Source organism: Haliotis rufescens, unplaced genomic scaffold (assembly GCF_023055435.1).
Source record: "Haliotis rufescens isolate VD_foot unplaced genomic scaffold, xgHalRufe1.0.p SCAF_5, whole genome shotgun sequence".
Lineage (NCBI taxonomy): Eukaryota > Metazoa > Mollusca > Gastropoda > Lepetellida > Haliotidae > Haliotis > Haliotis rufescens.
The window spans coordinates 51192381-51214904 of NW_025964223.1; the positions used below are offsets into that span (position 1 = coordinate 51192381).

Genomic DNA, 22524 nt, shown 5'->3' on the forward strand with positions numbered 1-22524 from the left:
TGAAGAGACTTCAGTTTAATTAAAGTCTTTTATTTAACCTAAAACATAACTTTGTCTCAGGACTGAAACTAGTCCTGTGTGTTAATCTTTCTTTAACCCAGCATTCCATAGAGACAGGCTATCGTCTCCGTTGAACCGTGTAGATCCCTTGGTGATATGCCGGTCAAGGCGCACAATCACATGCACACATGGACGTAACTAGATATCAGCTGCCTAAATCTCTGTGGCTGATCACTTTAGCGTGGTGCAAACCCTCCGTATTTTTCTCGCTCAATTGAGTTTATCCTCCGCCATGACACCTGAATAAGGCTAAAACTCCATGCACTGTATCGGTTACATAATTCCCTATTATTATGATATTAGCAGCGTACTGGAGCTTAAGTGGATTGGGTCAGTGAGTGTAGAACGCTGTGATCAGTACTTAATACCTCATGGAGTTCAGTTGTAATTATTTAGTTTAAAGTAAGTTTTTTTTTATCCCTGATAAATAAGGATAATTGATAGGTTGTAAATAATCAATAATAATAATCAACGCGTATGTTTCATATGGTCAAAATAAGATTAGCATAGCATGCATTGCTATGCTTATCTAAATCATCCCAAATTGTGATATATTTAAAGAGGGGAAATACAGACAAATTATAAAATTTGAAAATTTTATGTTCTTGACTGGTTAAATCACTATTATCAGATACGCGTTTAAAGAAATATGATGGAAACAATAAAATAACACACAAATATTTCTAACAGTAGAATGCCTGCACTCAATGTAAATATGAACCGAAATAAGGACCAGATTATTCGAATCCAACATACCATTAAATCGCTAATTATTATTTTACAAATAAAGGACATAACAAATGCCTCCGCTGACATACGTTCCGTTATTTTTTTCCATAAGTATATGTCAATCTACATCCTCTCCCGGTAAAACTAAGTTTCTTAACGGCAATGAACAAAGTAAGGTGGTCGACGTATGCAAAATTAACAATTATCATTTAAGTTATCATGAAAGGTATAATTATACACAACACCACGTTTAAAGTCATGAATTCGGAGCTGGGTCAAGTGGAGAACAATTAATGCTCCATATGATCTTACATCTATGCATGACAACAGATTAGCTTTATTCAAAAATCGTATGTTTAACTTCTTTTGAGTTGTATATTTTCATTAATATTTGCATGTATCACTTCAGTCAGAGAAGGCTTTGTTCTCTTTGTAAATGGTGTTTCAGTGACCAGAGAGTATATATCATGAATACAATGCAATACATACTTAGTTACCTGTTAGAGTTTTGACATTGCATTTTTGTATTTTTCTAATCAGTCATATACTAGTATTAAGTGGTCGTGCAAAATAATAATACTTTTCTCAGTATGCCTTTCGGCTAAGTTCGGTCAAATCCGTAAACAAACTTATTAAAAAGAGTCTCCTTCGATTAAAAGGTAAGGTGGTGTTTGTAATTTATCATCCAAATCTGGCTCTCTCAGGAGATATCGCTTGGGTGAGATCAAGCGATATCTACACTGTAGATATCGCTGCAATGAAATTGCATCACAGTGCTTTGCAGACCATTGTGATGTCATTGGTTACCATGACGTCACAATCAAATGACATCACTAATGGCTCTGCTACTGAAGCTGTTAGCAGTACTTTTTACACTAAGACACTGCTTATTACTGCCTACAAACTGAAAAAGTTGGAAGAATGATGTTGGATGATAAATAAAATCTCACCCTCGTGTCTTTTGATATCAAATATATCAACACTCGTTGATAAAAGTGGAAAAAATCCTCGGCAAGCCTCGGAGTTTTCCCACTTGTATCAACTCGTGTTGATATATTTGATATCAAAAGTAACTCGGGTGAGATTCTCTATTTACACAACAACATCAGTATGAGTGACCTATCGGGACAGTCGCTGTGAATCCCAGGTAAACAGAGGTGCAGGCACTCAGGGACGCCCTCCATTATAACATGGGCATATCGATTTACCTGACTCGTAAATATCCCTGACAGAGATTATACGTTGTTGAGCTACTATGGAAGCAGTTGTATTATCTGCGGTTGTGCACGTTCAGCGGGAGCATTGACAATGATAGTGTAATATTGACTACGCTTGTTGACTCCAGGTAATATTGTATATTCCCGTGAACAGATGTCTTCGTTGGCAGGAAGATATCCGAATAATTGCAACGGCAGCTGTATTTGACTTATCTATTAACATAGTTCGGGGTTATAAAGACTCTTTATTTGGGTGCTCCGTTACAGAACCTCCATTCCCGTATTCCAAATATCACTTGTGGCTGCGCTTGAATCTAGTTCGTAATGTGGTTCTTCTTTCAATTAGTATTGATATTTAAGGCATCCCAGATAATTTTCAGATTGTCATGTTAGACAAAAACGTTTTTCACAGACTGTGTTTGACGTAAAACACAAAAAAAACAAAAAAACATATGTATAATCAAACTCCTCTTTCGGAAAATATCCGTTTCAACATTGTATCTCGCGATCAAAGAGTTGTTTGTCGGTATCGAAGTGTTTACCATGATTTGCCGATAAAAACAACTGGACAATATTGTCATGTTATACATTGATTGTCATACTAAATATTATTTTAAGTAGAAAATTGATATATAAAATGATTATCCATATTTATCCATACCTTTTTAGGATATGACACACTGATTTACATTGTAACGTTTACAGTTGGAATATTAGACAGACAAGACATATTTCGACGGACTCACTCGGGGACAGGTGTAGTAATGTGGTTTAAGTACTGGTGCACTCATTACATCTGTACACTAGCACATGGCACAGCAAAAGATTTGTCCATTTTCTGTGGTAAGATAAACATATGTACAATACATTATATCACACATTGCTTGATAAATAAAAATAAATAGAACTGTTCAATACGGACCGGTGATCACGTGACCGCTCGGAGAGTGTCGATGTCAGATCCCCTGCTGCCATCTTTCAACTTAACGTTGGTGCATGGTTTGAAATGCGCTTTTGTAAAATGCGCCCCTTGTGCACTCTTGTTTGATAATACCCGTGAATCTAACGACATCACGTGACTGCCAACATTCGGGTTCGGTTCGGTAATGTACGTGTCAAAAGTAGGACTGATCCCAGATGTATACGAAGAGTTTCTGGGACTGGTCTGAAGAGAATCCTTCACTTCCTCCAAACGCATGTCACTTTCCAAATCACGTGGTATACTGTTTCCGGGCATCGTAGCGTCCGTTGTAGGGGTGGTATCTCCCTTTGAAGAGATCGCTTTCAAAGGGCTCCCTCTTGAGAAAGGGAAGCCGCTGTTTGCATATGTCATGTATTTAATGGAAGGGTCATCCACTCTGTCGAATAATCCATTATGAAAAGCAGTTTCTAGAACACCAGTCCTTGGGCTCTGTATCCCCGAATCAAATTGAGCAGCATCGACTTGACGTACGTTCCGGTCAAAGTCAACCGGAAGCACGTTCCTGCCACGTGACTGTCTCCGATTTTGTATTTTGCGCTTGTTAAGGTCGCGTCCTTTTCTCAACATCGCCTCCCCTTTAGTCAGAGTTATAGGCCGGCTTAGATCATGAAACATGTTGGGGATACTAGATTGTGGGAAATATGACCCATCAGAAGATATAAAATCAAGATGGCGGCGACACATCTCCATATTGACCTCCATCTCAAATGTTAGTTGTTTTTCCAGTTTCGTTGTAGGCCCATTTTCGCTTAAGATCTGCAAGGCGTTCTTAGTCTTGATGCCTCCTATATCCACACTGACGCTTTGCTTTGTATTGAATATTTGATTAAATCTGTGGCTCACCTGCTTCATCGGAGAGCGTGCTACAACCCTACTTCCGGTACTGGACACAGATGATGCGTCACTGCTGACCACTGATGATTTGCTCTGACTGTTTCTTGAATCATGTCCATTAACTATTGACCCTTTACCTGTGTGAGGTGGCCGATAATATTTCTCAGGCAGCCGTTTATCTCCCCGCTTCCACTGACCTGTCTGGCTGTATTCATCTATAGGGTTGAGGTATGTGAGTTGTGTCCTATGGACACCAGGTGTCTGTTGTACTCTCCCACCATGTATTCTCATGCCCTGGTGTCTTGCTGCCGTTACGTCCGTCACTGCCTGCTTAGCAAGACTGTATTGTCTGTTAGGATTGTCATCACGTGTCACGTCTTGCAGTGTGGTCTTTGTTCTTTCCACACGAGGTATGAATTCAGGAATGAGCGCGTTCATTCTTGGAGGTCGACAGTTGTAACTGAAATCTACAGTTGGGTGGAGTTTGATTTTATACCTCGGGATATTTAAATCCGACAGTCTTGATTCACTTGTGTATCCCCTCTCTCCGCCGAACAAATACTTAGCAACAAGCGCAGCGTTATTTTCACTCTTAGCGAGTTCTTCACCAAGTCCATTTTCAAACTGGATCCGTCGTTCAATATTGTTTTCTCCTCCTGCAGTTGGAGGCTTGTCATAGAACTCAGGCAGGCTCTTTTCTCTTCTCCATACCCGCGGAGTAAACGGTTTTAGTTCAACCACCGGAAGTGGCTTATCTATTTCAGATGCAGCCATGTTTTTCCCCCTGACACCAATAGCGAAGCTGGAAGAATGGGACACCACGTCCGTGGTTCGTGATCCGCTCAGACTAGACTCAGCCATGCCGAAACATACATGCTTTACCTTTTATACATTTCCGTGAGCCGGACATCCCCGACCTCTTGAATTGACTGCCTCTTGGTCCAGCGCAAACACACGTGCTCCTTATCCACCTTCGTTGTTAAAATGCCCCTCTTTTATGACACCACACATAGTGAATATTTCAGTCAACAAGGACAGTCTGCTGTGATTCGGAACCATGATATATCCCTCCAATCTTCAATTGCTCTTCATTGTTACGCTCACTCACGGGACACATACCTGCTCTCAGTGTAGGGTCCTTCAAAGGGATATCCTCACGTCCACGGTACAGAAGTCCTTGTCACCCTCCATCGTTACCTAGCGAGGGTAGGGGCGCTCCTGCCGACCCCTCACTACCGCCGCGGGGTCACAAAATATTATCAAGTCTCTGCCTCCGGGTTTACAGATCTTTGGGAAGCTACCCATTTAACGCTAATTCTAACTTCTCAAATCAAAACGTACCCTTTAGCAGTACTTGCTCGGCTGTTCCGGCCCTTGGGTATAGAGTGTCACCACATACTGCTCCAGGTGGGTAACTGAGGGCCGTAGCAACTGACTAAACAATGAACACTTTAGTCGCCAACATACGACCCATGTACTCACTAGAGCAGAATAGCCCCGTAAGACGCTCGCCCTACCGTGGTTTATAGTTAGTAATACTATGGCTTTGTGCAGCACTAATTCCTATATAATCCCCGCGAGGTAATCCTGTTTTATTCCCGGCTTGAGTCGATAGGCTACTGGCGTTTATTGGAATCGAAATACTAGACGGGAGATTATTAAAGTGCTACAGATATTTAGACGGTAGTTCACATCAGATTATCAACAAATTTGACTGAGATCTAGACTGGTGGCGACGGCTGTGATTGATTTGATTGTATTGACTAATTGTTTCATAGACGCTGTTTTGTAATACGCAGGCGATTTTTCCAAAGGACAGGACTCTTCTACAGAACATAATTTCCTTCACACTATGCTCATGAATATATAACATATTGTTAACCCAGATTCGCCATGACGATACATTAAGCCAAAGGATTTTACATTCCCGAGCCAAAGTGTATGTATGTATAAAGTGATCGGGCCCATGTCACTGTACTGTCAATTATGATCACAGCAGAGCAAATGTACGTAACATGTCGTGTGGGCTGTAACATTGCCGATATTAACAATTGATAATATTGGTGGCCAATGTAACTCAAATTTTATGTTAAAGCCGTTGTTTAAAAAAAAAATAATCAAATAATATTATTTTAATTTTATTATTATTATTATTATTATTATTATTATTATTATTATTATTATTGCATTCATTTGACGCTTTTCCCGAGGGACAATTCCAGCAGCTTTAAGAATGACAGGGAGTTGGTTACACGTTATAAGTAAGACAAACTTGCGGTGGCATGAACTTTGTATGTAATGCATTGGTGCACAACTGAAGTATAGGTTCACATAACCTATTTCAATGAATCATCAATATGTAAAAAGTCCCGAACCGATAAATCTTAAAGTTGAGACTTGTTTACAACTGTCAGCGACAAGACTACAGGACCACCGCAGCCTTTAAATCATTGTTACCTGGTGTCGATTACTGTGTCTAAAAAAGAAACTGAAAGAAACAGAAAAAGAACATTCATATTGTAAACAACGTTTGACAAGAAAGAAATACATGTAAAACCATTGCCAAATAGGTTGGTATTCATTTAGCGGGGAAAGAACACAATAGTAATGCGATAATAAGGAGTCAGATATATTACAGCTAAATGTACCGTGGGTGGGGTAGCCTCGTGGTTAACGCGTTTGTTTGTCACGCCTAAGGCCTGGGTTTCATTCTCTACATGGGTACAATGTGTCAAGCTCGTTTCTGGTTTCACCCAGGCGTGTTATGCCTTGGACCTTTGCGTAAAATCATACTCACTCACCACAGCTTTTTAAACTCTTTTATGAGAAGCTGGTCTAGGGACAACTTTTAGAAAAATAAAACCGATCCTCTAAAAAGGCAGGTTAGGGGTACATTGATATTTAGCGATATGGGTTTTGGCACAAGGAGACGATTATAAAATATTTATTGAGTATTCAGTTGTATTCTGTCAGATATTATCTGTTTTAATTGGGAAGAAAATAATCAATATACTCATTTGAATGCGGGGTCATGAGGAATGCCTGGCTGTCAGCCGTTATATTAAGTCATGACTTTTAACAAAACTAAATTAAAAACGTAATGCTCTTTTATCACTATAGAGAGACCACTTTGACCAGTCCTCCGTGTTATATTTGCTGACCCGTGAAGATCCGGGGTAGAACAGGTATTCAGTCACCCATGCTTGCTTGGCTATGAGGCGACTAACGGGATCGCTGACTTGGTTGATGCATGTCTCCGTATCCCAATTGCGTGGATCGATGCTCATGATGTCAATCACTGGATTGTCTATTCCAGACTCGATTATTTACAGAGCGCCGTCATATAGCTGGAATATTGCTGAGTGCGGCGGTAGACAGACAAACAAAGAAACAAAACAAATGTTATCTTCGCTGAGCATGGATATTGTCTTTGACGAAACACCGTGGGACTTCCTGGTTAGAATAGGCCCCCTGCAACCTATGCTGGTCGTAAGAGGCGACGAAATGGATGGGGGGTCAGGCTCAGCGACTTGGTTGATGCATGTCATTGTACCGGCCATGGGTCGTTGCTCATGATATCAATCACTGGATCGTCTGATCTAGACTCGATTATTTACAGGCCGCCGTCATATAGCAGGAATATATGTTTCTGAGTGCACGTTGAACAACAAACAAACAAAAATGTAAATACAGTAAACTACGTTTATAACGAACACACTTATAACGAACAGACGGATACAACAAACTGGTCTTGTTGGTCCCGGCCATTTGCCGTATATAGACTGTATATGTGCTTTTAACAAACTACGGTTATAACGAACTAAAATTAGTGGTTCCTTTGGGTTCGTTTTCACCGTAGTTTACTTTATCTCTGCTTGGACATATTACTGTGTACGAGAAACTGCTTATAGCAAACTACGGTTATAACGAACTAAACTTAGTGATCCCTTTCAGTTCGTTCTCAACGTAGTTTACTGTATCTCTGCTGGGACATATTACTGTGTACGAGAAACTGCTTATAGCAAACTACGGTTATAACGAACTAAACTTAGTGGCCCCTTTCAGTTCGTTATCACCGTTGTTTACTGTATCTCTGCTGGGACATATTACTGTGTACGAGCAACTGGTCCGGCTGGAGATTTCACGGTGTGGGTTATATGATACTGCGGTTGTAACAACGTGGGTCAGACAGTAGCTTTGACATTTCACACCAGCGTGATTTATGCAAGAGAATCTCAGTGTTGTACAGACAATCACGCCCCACGCATGCAATTAACCTGCTGGTGCAGTCCTTGAAAGACAGGCTGCTGTGTTACCTGTGAGTATGGCGGTGAAGGACGGAGCCTCGTCAATTCTTGCCTATTCCGTGTCACTCGTCCGGTTTTTTGGCTCCGAATAGAACAACGAAAATGTAATTTCACTTTAAAATATGGGCATACTGACAAAAAGAGATGTCGAATGATTACGTGTTTAGAAAAAGCTCTCAAAAATATGGTCCAAATGTGTTTATTCATCCCGTGATAAATGTTATAGACCCAGGACTATCATCTTGAGAGAGAAAATATAGCATTACAATAGAGATATTTTAATGATAATAATAATTTATCTCATCTTATACTATTCATTGCATTATTTTAATGATAATAATAATAATTTATCTTATCTTATACTATCATTGCATTATATATATATAGTTTCAGTTGAGATGTGAATTGAGTCTGTGTCTTTGGGGAAATGAGTAAAAAATGGCTGGATATTCAAACATCTCAATGAATTATAGATATCACAAATAAGTAAACAATGATTGTCATCTGCAAATAATCTCTCTGACATGAAACACACAGTCTATTATTCCTGTTTTCTCCAATATGTCTTCACATACAAGATGTCGGCTTTACCGATATCGAAGCAAACAGGATCAGATAGTTCTCAACTATGATCCATGGGGTCACGAGTCGTGGAGGTTCGAGTTAACATGGCTTCTCTGTATTACAAAAAACACTCAATGTTCCAGATTCTTGTAGGGCGGTGAGCGAAAGCTTTAAGCAGTAGGCTACCCAGCCTTGTGGTTAAAGCTTTCGCTCGTCGCGACACGATGATTTACAGGTCGCCGTCGTATGGCCGAACTACGGCCCAGTGCGGCGTAAAACAACAAACATACAGCATGCTCATGAATTTCAGTCGTAAATGTCCTCGACCAGGGTCGCTATGGGCTTTCCACTCATATTAAGCTGACGTGCAATCCGTTCACTGAAATACTGTTCAAAGCATCGATAAAACCAACACACTCACTCGCCGCTCACCAAACACACCAAATAACCCTTTCGTTAATTTATCACTTTTAACTGACATTATCGATCTTGTTGGTTTATCTCAATCACATGATCAGATCTGTGTTATTTGGAGCCCATTCAGCACACAGCGCACCGCGGGTATATTTCAGTTGCAATGCATTACATCAACAATTGTCATGTGTGTGGTTATTTCTGGCTAGATTGGAGATTACAGTAACAGAGATAGTATAACGGTACTACACATCCATCAGGTTCATGCATGGACCTTTTGAATAAGTTATTTAGGGTTTAATGAAATACGACGTTGGCTACATTGACAAATATTTTTTTAATCGATTTTTTAAACACTTATGACGCAACATTTCTTTTGAGAACTCGAGTGACTTGTATATTTAGATTCTAAATGAATTAAATATGCGAAGTTAGGAGAACTTTTTTCCAGCTTTTTGAGCTTGGTAGTTACTAACATACTTAGGTAGCATCTCTGAATTGCCTGCTCAGAATCACATATGCTCTGCAGTTGCTTTCAGTCTTTGAGGTCAATACAATTCAGGAGGCAGAAACATATGAAAAGAAAAAAACTTAACTTGTATTGGGTAGTGGGGTAGCCTAGTGGTTAAAGCTTACTCAAGCCACGCCAAAAACCCGGGTTCGATTCCCCACATGGGTACAATGTGTGACGCCTATATCCGGTGTCCCCTGTCCTGATATTGCAGGGGTAAATTTGGATTGGTCAAACTACAACTCACAATACACACACTGAACTGTTGTCGCAAGTTTGGTAACTTTGAGATGTATGTTAACAGTGTGCCTTGTGATAATGTTTAGTCTGGATAAGTTAGGACACATAGACAACACGTGTTTGTTTTGTATCCAGAAAACAACATCGCATCAAGATGATGAAGCACAAGGAGTGCCGTGAACAAGTCTATTTGAAAAGGATCAAAGATTGTATTACGCTATCGTGTGCTCCTTAGGTAAGTTCTCTGTACACAGACGTCGATTGAGTGGGGATATGAAAGTGGAATTGAACATCGCATTACTAAAGACTTACCCACAAAATAGAACCTTGCAGAATACCAATGAAATTATGCCGAAAAAACAAAAATAATGTAAAATAATATACATGGTTTTTTTGTGGAAATCAGTAGGTATTTGGTCTTGCGCTCTTGAATGATTAATATTGATTGACACATTTTGATTTTTCTATATAAAAGTTACCGAGTCATTGTTTTTAGTTTGGGTGAATTATATTCATAAAAAGCGTATGAATGTTAGCAATGTCCATATGCATGGCAATCGTGGCAACGGGCCGGGTTCTTGTTATTTTCTCTCGAAGAACCTGTTACTAATACCAACCACATTCCCAGGTCATTGATGTTACTTCAATACAAATGGCCCGACTAATCCATGTCCTCTCATTAATCGATTTCTAATTACTTTCCAATCCTACACAGCTTTCCAATGAGAATAATGGGCGTCTAAATGGCGAATAATGGCCATAACACACGGCTAAATGGCTAATAGTGGTCTTAATGTACGTCTAACTGGACACCAATGGCTCCATGTGTAACATGAAGAAGTCCTACAATATCGTTAACCGCTCGCGTGAGGAAAAAGGTATTTTCTCTCATTTTTTCGTGAGTAGAGGAAAGAGAATGCAATTAACGTTGATTTCAAAATAGATCTAGCTATGGCTGTACGAGTAAATGTGTTTAAAGTTGACCTTTACTCCCTTGATGTACAGTAAACTACGGTTATAACGAACTCAAAGGGACCACTAATTTTAGTTCGTAATAACCGTAGTTCGTTGTAAGCATATATACAGCATATATACATCAAATGGCCGGGACTAAAAAATGAGTTCGTTATATCCGTCAGTTCGTTATAAGCGTGTTCGTTATAAACGTAGTTTACTGTATATGCAAATCAGGAGCGGGATGAAGGCTCGATATGGAAACTGACATATGGGAAAACGAGAAATAAAAGAGCTTATAAATGTAATCGTAAGTGACGCTTATAAGTGAAAGTGGTGGCACGTAGTCCTGGGCACACCGCACAGATCACAAAACATGGGAAGTTAAGCAACGTCGGTCTTGGAGAGTAGTTGGATGGGTGACCACGTTCAGCAGCTTGACTCCTGGGAGTTTTTAGGGCTTCGGTCCTGCCCCACACTGAAGCACATGTACCACATGTGGTGTCTCCATAGGCAAGTGACTCTGTTCTAAATGTGCCCCTGTTCACCCAGTAGTGAGTGGGTACCCGGTAGGATGAGATGGTAATGTGGCTGTGAACCTTCTAGCGCCTCACAGGTAGCTTGGGTTGTATACTCCCCAGGGAACTGAGAATGAAAATTGCGTGCTCACTGATCCATTGACCGTAGATGAGCATCCACTTGGTGAATGGAATTCTATTATTATTACTTATTATTTAATCAACGCTGGATATCACGAAGTCGGAGAGAATAGTAATGAGAAAGTACGCGAAATTTCGAAAAAGTAACTGAATAACGAGAAAAACAAAAACAAAATAAATGCTACCAAAGTGGCACTATCAGGCTTCCGTAGACATACACTGACACTAGACACCTCACTTAAGTTGCCATGACTCACCCTGAAGCAGTGTCATGTATTTGTGGGATCGTCGTTACATGTTGAATCATTTCACCTGGAGTGAGACGGCGTTTGAACAGTGAGTGAGTCAGCTCTTTTTCAGCAATACCACGGGTCACCAGAAATGGGCTTCACACATTGTCTCCATTTCGGGAATCAAACCTGTCTTCGGCGTGACGAGCGAATGCTTTAACCACTAGGCTACCGTGCTTGGTTGCAAATGTTTTAGGTTATGACGTAGGTTTGTTCATGCTGACTATTCGCGATAGCTAACTTCGTGATATCCAACGTAATGTGTAGAATCGTATCCCGGTATCCCTTGGCCTGAAATAGTGATCATATCGCGTAATATTGCCAGCGCAACATCTTACTCCGACGTACTGAGTCGACGCTGCAAGTGACGTCAGCTTGTCTGACCTTGAGCTTTCACACAGGTCACTGCATGCGCCTATCATGTGGCGGAACTAATTCAGGCTAATGTTTTATTTAATTCATAATTCATATTTTGAAGGGGCATCAATACTAGTTGTAAATACTTCTTATTTAAACAGTTATCACTTAGTACATGAACATGACCCCTTGAGTGAGTGAGTGAGTGAGTGAGTATGGTTTTACGCCGCTTTTAGCAATATTCCAGCAATATCACGGCGGGGGACACCAGAAATGGGCTTCACACATTGTACCCATGTCGGGAATCGAACCCGGGTCTTCGGCGTGACGAGCGAACGCTTTAACCACTAGACTACCCGACCGCCCCTCATGACCCCTTGAAGAATAGGTCTTCAGCAACCCATGCTAACGGGATCGGGTGGTCAGGCTGGCTGTCTTGGTTGATGTATGTCATCGTATCCCAATTGTGTAGATGCTCATGATGTCAATCACTGGATTGTCTGGTCCAGACTCGAGTATTTACAGACCGCCGTCATATAACTGGAATATATTGCTGAGTGCGGCGTTAAACAACAAACAAAACACAACAAGAACATGAGAGTTGAAAAGACGTTTGAAAAGATCGACAAATCACTCTTGTTGTGTACCAACGACAGGCAGTAAAATATGATAAGAAAAGCGACACGTTGTGTTGTCACGAACCATCTGAATATCAATATTCTCTGTTGTAGACGAACCCTTGACTTTTTTATCCTGACAACTTTTTCACCGAGGGTTTAGTGTGTCGTGAACATGTTTTGAGTTTTCTTTGATCCGTTTTCACTGATTCCAATAGAACTCATACCCCAATCAAACTAGCAAAAAGCTCCGGAGGTGAGGTTTTCATTTTCTGAGTACACCACTGGGTAGGTAAACATGTCTATTTCATGTCAACACGCTCGAGTGTGCTCTGTTGAACCGACAGGGAGAAGTGTTTACCGTGTATACTCTATGATTGAATTTACCAAAGGATAAACATTGACTCCAGTGTTTTACCAGCAATATGACTGGAGACATGTATATGGAAAGTGCAGAATAAAAATAGCAAGCATATTCATGCGATATTTCTATCACTAAGATATTAGCTTAAGATACATATTTGAATAGAAATCAATTCAAGAGCATGCGTTTCTGGTCAAATTCACTCTTAAATAGATAAATAAATATATCGTAATATATAGAATTGTTGCTTCTATATTATTACTTTTTTAGATGATCCATACAACGTTAATTCTCGTATTATTTTGTAAACTCAAGTTGATATTATTTGTCATTTGACGGAGTTTCTATGTAATTTCTTCGCGTTAATACATACTACAGTATGTCGATTTTCTTTCTTTCATTATCTTTTTGTATATGGTCCATATTTCTTTCGTAAAAACATTTATTTGCTGATCGACTTGTATTAACCGTGTCAGTTAATCGATGTCCAAATCATTACCAAGTAATATAATCACGATCAATATATTAAACAAAATCGCTGATAGACGATGTTAATACCCCGGCCAATGTTGTGTAATCTTGCAAAGGTAAGGTGCTAAAATGGCGTATCGATTTCTAGTCCTTGTGAAAGGACGACTGCTGTTAACGTTTTTTAATAGCACAGAGGGAATAAGAGTCTCAGTGAACCTGTACAGCTACGAACGCCCTCTCCTGACTCCAATTTTTACTCAATTCATAATGTTGCGTGTGATTCTCTTGATGCTGATGCGCTTCGTGCAGAAATAACCGTTACTGCTCGTGTCTTTCCGTACCCATCTTGGCCACTCGTGTCATTCCGGGACAAGCGTTGTTGAAGTGTACGACAAAACAGGAGTGGTGATGAGTGAGGGGTGTGTCGCCATTCGACTTTATTCTTGACCACCCGTGTTATTCCGGGACACTCTTGTAGGTTAGGTTGTAGGTTAGGTTGTAGGTTTCGTCATCACTTGCATCTTTCCGTAACCTACAAGAAGCCATTCGGCTTGTCCAGGAATGATAAAGATGTGAGTGATGACGAATGGTAAAGATGTGAGTGGTGACGAATGGTAAAGATGTGAGAAGTGACGAATGGTAAAGATGTGAGTGGTGACGAATGGTGAAGATGTGAGAAGTGACGAATTGTAAAGATGTGAGTGGTGACGAATGGTAAAGATGTGAGAAGTGACGAATGGTAAAGATGTGAGTGGTGACGAATAGTTAAGATGTGAGAGGTGACGAATGAGGGAGATGTGAGTGGTGACGAATGATAAAGATGTGAGAAGTGACGAATGGTAAAGATGTGAGTGGTGACGAATGGTAAAGATGTGAGTGGTGACGAATGGTAAAGATGTGAGAAGTGACGAATGGTAAAGATGTGAGTGGTGACGAATGGTGAAGATGTGAGAAGTGACGAATTGTAAAGATGTGAGTGGTGACGAATGGTAAAGATGTGAGAAGTGACGAATGGTAAAGATTTGAGAAGTGACGAATGGTAAAGATGTGAGTGGTGACGAATGGTAAAGATGTGAGTGGTGACGAATGGTAAAGATGTGAGAAGTGACGAATGGTAAAGATGTGAGTGGTGAAGAATGGTGAAGATGTGAGTGGTGACAAATGGTGAAGATGTGAGTGGTGACGAACGATAAAGATGTGAGTGTGGCGAATGGTGAAGATGTGAGAAGTGACGAATGGTAAAGATGTGAGTGGTGACGAATGATAAGGATGTGAGAAGTGACGAATGGTAAAGATGTGTGTGGTGACGAATAGTTAAGATGTGAGAGGTGACGAATGAGGGAGATGTGAGTGGTGACGAATGATAAAGATGTGAGAAGTGACGAATGGTAAAGATGTGAGAAGTGACGGATGGTAAAGATGTGAGTGGTGACGAATGATAAGGATGTGAGTGGTGACGAATGGTAAAGATGTGAGTGGTGACGAATGGTAAAGATGTGAGAAGTGACGGATGGTAAAGATGTGAGTGGTGACGAATGATAAGGATGTGAGAAGTGACGAATGGTAAAGATGTGAGTGGTGACGAATGGTAAAGATGTGAGAAGTGACGAATGGTAAAGATGTGAGTGGTGACGAATAGTTAAGATGTGAGAGGTGACGAATGAGGGAGATGTGAGTGGTGACGAATGGTAAAGATGTGAGAAGTGACGAATGGTAAAGATTTGAGTGGTGACGAATGGTGAAGATGTGAGAAGTGACGAATGGTAAAGATGTGAGTGGTGACGAATGGTAAAGATGTGAGTGGTGACGAATGGTAAAGATGTGAGAAGTGACGAATGGTAAAGATGTGAGTGGTGAAGAATGGTGAAGATGTGAGTGGTGACGAATGGTAAAGATGTGAGTGGTGACGAATGAGGGAGATGTGAGTGGTGACGAATGATAAAGATGTGAGTGGTGACGAATGGTGAGGATGTGAGTGGTGACGAATAGTTAAGATGTGAGAGGTGACGAATGAGGGAGATGTGAGTGGTGACGAATGATAAAGATGTGAGTGGTGACGAATGGTGAGGATGTGAGTGGTGACGAATGGTAAAGATGTGAAATTTAAAGTTGTAATCTTAAAGTTCAACTTATCTTGAAATTTCAAGATCATTATCTTAAAATTTCAACTTGGTATCGTGAAATTTCAACATAACATCTTGAAATTTCAAGAAAAAAACACCAAGGCTTCCGTGGGTTTGCCAGGCCCACACTCAGTTAAAATAATAAAGCCTCTGTGATGTCGCTTGAGTTTATTGACCGTTGCATTGAACAGAATTTACTCTCTTTTTCTACACAAAATATTGCTGCTCCGAGGACCTTGCAAACACTTATGTGTTGAATTAATTTTTTTCACCTCAAACTATAATATATAAATGTTACTTTTATTGTTCGAAATCTTGAAAAGCAAAACGTTTACGAGAAAACCCTTGGCCCGATGTATTTTGTTGATGCGCCAGGCATATTCTCGTAAATTCATAAGATTATTTAGTTCCAAGGCGCTGAAAGATTTGCATTCACTTAAATCTACATTCACATTGCGAATTCATTTAATACCCATACGTGAGTGTGATAATTGTATACAGACAAACGGCACTTAACCACCCCCATTCACCCATAACTGCATCAGCGGAGCAGATCAGTCCAAGTCGTAGATGGCAATGGGTTGTGAGATTAGTTCATTAACGAAGTTTTAGGCATAACATGTTGGACATTTGGAAACAGTAATATTAAGCATATGACATAAACATACACACAAACCATTTCTGGGCAAGTCAGAAAGTTATGAAATGTGCACTCGAAGTGAAAACTTGATTGTATGTATCTTCACGTTATTCAATGAGATCGGACTTGCTCAGAAATGGATCTGGTGTTTGCTTAACTGTCACATGCGGAATACTGTTTCAGAGTGTCTAAGCTTTATGTCTAAAACTTCGTTAATGAACAATTGCTCCGCCATTAAGTCGCATCCTCTGGAATCTGAAGTTCTGATAAAAATTAATAAAATGGTATGACTTTTTATATCAAATACTACACTATGTATATGCACACCATATTATATTATTTTAATCAGAACTAGTTGAGTTTGTATGCACTTAAACAAGCAGTTTTCAAATTCAGACTTCGCTTCACGTGTTGCACGCTTTTCTCGCCCGAAACAACTCGTGCGCAGGTGAGGTGAGGTGAGGTCATCTGGCGAGGCTCAGCATCAGATATGTAAGTGTGGTACTTGTTTACATCACCATAATCAATATTATAGTTACTGTGAACAATATGGAACTAACAACCGCACCTTTCAGATCAGGGACAATCGCAGATAGAATTCATCAAATCGAAGTATATCTCATTATCAGCGATCAACAATGAATGGCGTGATGACCATTCTTGGTATATTTGCATGGTGTAGTTTGAATCTAGCTCAGGTCGGCGTGCAAGCATTGTAACCAGCTCGCTCACACGAACCTGTATGGATCCCGGGTAGAATGGGTCATCAGTATGCTTGTCGCAAGGGCCGATAGATGGTGATGGTTGGTTGCTGCATCCGAGTCATATACGCGCCTTGCTATAAGTTATAACTGTCATGTTGTTGACTGCTGCGTACAGCATCATTCACCAACTTAGCTTTTGTTTGTTGCTATAAAGCACTAAACTATGTAGTTCTTTTGTAAACGTGTATCTTTTTGTAGAATCTGTCAGTTCACGGGTGGCCCTGTCGTCTAAGGCGCCGCTAAGATGCGTCGCTTGGGCACGTCAGAACCTAAAGTATGATTGTACGCTCGAATACCGGTTCGCCCTGATTACGTTTCTGTGTTTGTCTGCACCATACCCGTGCTCGTGGGTTTAACTAAAGTGGTAAACATCATTTCGGGCTTTCCTCCTACACAAGGGTCTGTCGGGTAGCCTAGTAGTTAAAGCGTTCGCTCGTTACGCCGAAGACCCGGGTTCCATTCCTGACATGGGTACAATGTGTGCAGCCCATTTCTGGTGTCCCCCCGCCGTTATATTGCTAAAAGCGGTGTAAAACCATACTCACTCACTCCTCCCACACCAAGATGTCACTCCGTGATATAACTGGAAAACTGTTCAAAGCGGCTTTAAAACGAACTCTCTCACTCACACAAAAACCCACTGATTTAATCTTTTCAGTGGTGTATATTAGTGAATGTTAGTGTTTACCCATAGAAAGGGGTAGGTGGGATAATATGTGCCACTGGCATTTCCGATCATAACATTTGTGTCTGAAATATGAAAAGACAAACTTTTCCAGCGATAGTTGTTGAAAAGAACTAAACTGTGAAATTCAAATCTGATTCGGGACAGATTATTCATTAACAGTATTTGTTTTCACCAACTATTTTTAATATAATTGTATTTGTTATATTGCAAATCATTGATGTCAGTGGTGGGCAAACAGGCTGTATGTGTGTTTTAAGTAGGGTCGAAAACTCAAACTTTGCGTTACAATTCTGTGAAATGTTACCATTCTATGATTCGTATATCTGCGCATTTATCTGAAAACAAATATATGCAATGCATTAACATCAGTTACTTTTAGTTCTGTGTGCCAGTGTATTAATTTGGAATATCGCCAATAGTGAGTTAGTCATCTTAATTTCTTTCTGTTCAAATCTATGATAGGAAACGCAGTAATGATAAATTATCCCGGATTTTAAAATGGCATATTGAAGGACGTTGCCTGGTTATCTCTCCAAATTGTCCTGGGCATTTCAAAATTGGTAATTATAGTGAGTGAGTGAGTATGGTTTTACGCCGCTTTTAGCAATATTCCAGCAATATCGCGGCGGGGGACACCAGAAATGGGCTTCAATATGTACCCATGTCGGGAATCGAACCCGGGCCTTCGGCGTGACGAGCGAACGCTTTAACCACTAGGCTACCCGACCGCCCCTGGTAATGATAAATAAGACTGTATTGAATCATGAAATGGGTTGACCTGAAGGTATTTGTCTCCCGCAATATCCCTGAATATACGTAAACATTTATCGGGACAGTTGTGTACATTTAAAGTGGTCTGAACCCGTGAAGATTCGGCTTAGAACTGATCTTCGACAACCTATACATATCGTAAGAGGCAACTAACGGGATCAAATGGTCAGGCTCGATGACTTGATTGATGTATGTTATCGTTTCCTAATCACGTAGATCGATGCTCATTGCGTTAATCACTGGATTATCTGATCCGGACTCGAGTATTTACAGACCGGTGTCATATGGCTGTATTATTGCTGAGTGCGGCATTAAACAACAAACAAACAAACATACTGGTGTGACTGCCTAGTGGCATCTATGAAATGACAGTCAACTTGCTTTGTTAAGAGAATGAAAGAACACATATTGTACAATTACGGATAGTATCTTAATTAGAGTTGTTCAGCATATACTCTGTGTGGCCAATCATTTTTCTGTTCAGTAACGCAAGACATGGGTGATTTTATGAATACTTCAATCCTCTAGTAGTATAGCATAACTTAAATAATGTACATATGTCTTAAGGGGCAACTCAATTCGTCGGGACCCGTGAAGATCCGGGGTAGAATAGGTCTTCAGCAACCCATACTTGCCGTAAAAGGCGTCTATGCTTGTCGTAAGAGGCAACTAACGTGATCGGGTGGTCAAGCTCGTTGACTTGGTTGATGCATGTCATCGTATCCCAATTGCGTGGATCTATGCTCGTGATGTCAATCACTGGATTGTCTGGTCCAGAGTTGGTTATTTACAGACCGCCGTCATATAGCTTGAATATTGCTGAGGGTGGCGTTAAACAAAAAACAGACCGCCGTCATATAGCTTGAATATTGCTGAGGGTGGCGTTAAACAAAAAACAATAACATTTAAGAGATTTCTATTTCAACATGTTTAAGATTCTGACAAACAAACAATTCGTCGGGTGGTCAGACTCGGTGCATTTAGTTGGTGTCATCGAACCCGGGCGGCATGGAACGTTGTCTATTGCTCATAATATCAACCATTGGTTTGTCGAGTATTTACAAGCGTTAAACCAACTCACTCACTCCTTCTATTTCAGGATCGTCAACAGAACTTTTGGTCGCAATCTGAAAGGGAAGTTCTCCGTCCTTCTGGTCGCTGGCGTGCTCAGTCTGCTTGCCTTCTTCGGGGAGTTCCAGAACAAGGCAGTTGGTGATTTCCAGAACAAGGCATTTGGTCACCTCTCACAGTACCAGTTCAGAAGAACCCCTTACGCCCAAGTTTCTGATAAACTCGCAAGGAAGACAAGTGGCTTGAATAGCACCCTAAAGGACGTACGCTGGAGGAAATCCTCAAGGAAACAGGGGATAGGATCAAAGTCAGGCGAACCTAACGAACCAGCGACTCTTGTAAAGGCAACCGCTTCTGCTAGAACAATAGGTCACTATAAAACGACTATAAAAGCCTCTACAATGTCCCCAAGGAGGTTTAAAATGAAAATTGTCAGTAAAACGAAACCGCAAAGTTTGTCTAAAAAATTCAAAATTACAAAGAAACGACATGGTGATTTAAATAAACTAAACTCTAAACTTCGATCCAGACCAAAGAAACTTCGTGTACTCGACAAACGTTATGGTCCGAAAACCTCTACCAGAACCAAACAGTACGCTTTCCTCCTCAATGTCTTAGGAGCTTGTGATCGTTATACAGAGCTCGTCGTTGTCGTCTGCTCGTCACCGTCGAATTTTGTGAAAAGAACTGCCATACGGAAGACTTGGGGTTCTGTCGCCAAAAACCCGAAATACAAAATACGGCTGGTATTTATTGTTGGCGGAAGCCGCTCACCGAAAAACCGTGCGCTTCTTAAAAATGAAAGCAGAGCGTTTGAAGACATGATCCAAAAGGACTTTGTGGACAGTTACATGAACCTCACGCTCAAGTCTTTATCAATGCTGGAATGGGTGACGCACTATTGCAATTCATCCAAGTTCATGCTGAAAGCTGATGATGACATGTACATCAATCTGCCAAATCTTATCAAGGCCCTTCATGGACCTAAACGTGATATGTTTATTATGGGCCATCTTCACGATAAGGGGAGACCAGTGCGTGACAAGAAATCTAAATGGTTTATTCCACGAAACATTTACGGTAGAAACAGTTACCCTCCGTTCACTGTGGGTGTAGCATACTCGATGACAACCAAGGCGGCACGACGGCTGTATGTCCAAGCGCAAACGATGCCTTTCTTTCCAATGGAGGACGTATTCCTGACCGGGATTGTTGCTTCCGCTTCCGGTATACCTAGATACGACCATATTGGTTTCTATGACAAGTGGAGAAAGCCCAGCTGCGAATTTAAGAAGAAAATTGCAGAACATAAGCATTCACCAAAGGAGCTTTACCTGATACACGATTTGGTAACAGGAGAGGCATGCAAATAGAGGACATGGGGACCGCGTCGGATATTGGTGGTGGGAGGGAAGACGCTGAGTTGGATGGCAACGGGGTACACGATGTCAAGGATTGGTGTAGACAACGCCGCATCAAGCAAAAAACACTCCACCCGGCTTTTTTTTCTGTAGACGCTGATGCTTGTAATAAATTACCACCTTAAGTTGTCTTAGCATGTTCATTCGTTGGAAAAATAACTAGGTCCCCTGCAACTCTTCGGGGACAAGCTATAGTTCTATTGTTTTATGGGAGTCGCATGTATTGCCCAAAGTAAAAGGTGACGTGAAATGGTGTTTAACGTCGCGTCCAAGATTATTACACTTATACAACGATGTACATGTGAGTGTGTAGTGTATAGGTATGTGTGGCTGCTGGTACTAGTCCGGACTAATGCCAAGTTTAAAGTGCTAGTCAACTGAGATACCATGCCGCAGATTAAAATGAATAACCCATTCAGACCCAATATACTGACTCAGAGCCGACCAGTCCTTGTTTTAGCCCCTTAATGCCGAACGTATTTTGGTATGAAGCGGCCGGGGATCGAACCCGTCCTTCCGTTCTACCACCAGACCACGGGGGCGGTCCCCAAGTATAAAAACAATGGGGATGATATAATGAGCATGGTGGTACATCGTCAAAGGATCAAAACCACCATTCGGACAATGTCTCTTTTATCCATGGTATGTTTAGCATAGAGTACGCAAACAACAGATTAAATCATTGATTATGTGATAGAGTGAGCTTCGACCAAACCACTGGGGATGTACTCGCACTCAGCTATGACATGACGGTCTGTAATAAATAGTATCTGGGCAACCAAGTAGTTGACAGCATGATTAGCCTCAATGTCGGTTGTTTATGACACAATAAGGTCACTTCTAATGACATGGACCCTATTTAATTCGGTTGTTGCGACCTCAGTGGGGATCTGCCCTTCAATTCACCAGAGGTCACACACGCTGCTCGCGTCCCGTGGGAAATCCGGGGACGATTAGGTCCCAAGTAACCCATGCTTGTCGTAAGAGCAGACTTTGACGGTCGGGCTGTCAGGTTCGAGGCTTGGCTGATTGAGGAACATCACGCCCCAAAGACGTCGCTCAAGCTTTCATTCACTGGTTGTCTGCTCACCACTTGCAGTCCGTAGCGGGGTAGCAGGAACGTCGATGGTTGCGTCCTAAAACAGCATTCACTCTCTTGTCCTGTCGGCTTAAAAACTGGTCATCTGCAGTTAGCGACAGGATACTTCTGGACCAGTGCGTTGATATAGCTACCGAACGTGATACCAAGACCCGATTACTCATAGCTTGAATGTGATTGGTTTGGAAAGCGTCAGTATCACAGTATCCCCTGCCAAAATATGAAACAAAACGTATCTTCAGTTCAAACGAACCCAACGCTGGTCAAAGCCGATTAAACGAATATTTCTTTACATTACACGGAGTGACCAGGGTTAGAATAGGTCTTCAGCAACCCTTGCTTGTCGTAAAAGTCTATTTACGGGATCGGTGGTCAGG

General features: G+C 41.0%; 2 protein-coding genes across 2 annotated transcripts; one reads left to right on the forward strand and one right to left on the reverse strand.

The window, feature by feature from the left end:
- Positions 1–1766: 1766 nt before the first annotated feature.
- LOC124126747 lies at positions 1767–5397 on the reverse strand. The gene has a single exon (XM_046490266.2). It carries the CDS (start codon positions 4681–4683, stop codon positions 2935–2937), a length of 1749 nt encoding a protein of 582 aa, XP_046346222.2. The 5' UTR covers positions 4684–5397; the 3' UTR covers positions 1767–2934.
- Positions 5398–16712: 11315 nt separating this feature from the next.
- LOC124126739 (beta-1,3-galactosyltransferase 1-like) lies at positions 16713–21179 on the forward strand. The gene is made up of 2 exons (XM_046490257.2): positions 16713–16825; positions 19656–21179. Coding segments are annotated over exons 1-2 (1347 nt in total). The 5' UTR covers positions 16713–16823; the 3' UTR covers positions 21001–21179.
- The last annotated feature ends 1345 nt before the right edge of the window (positions 21180–22524 follow it).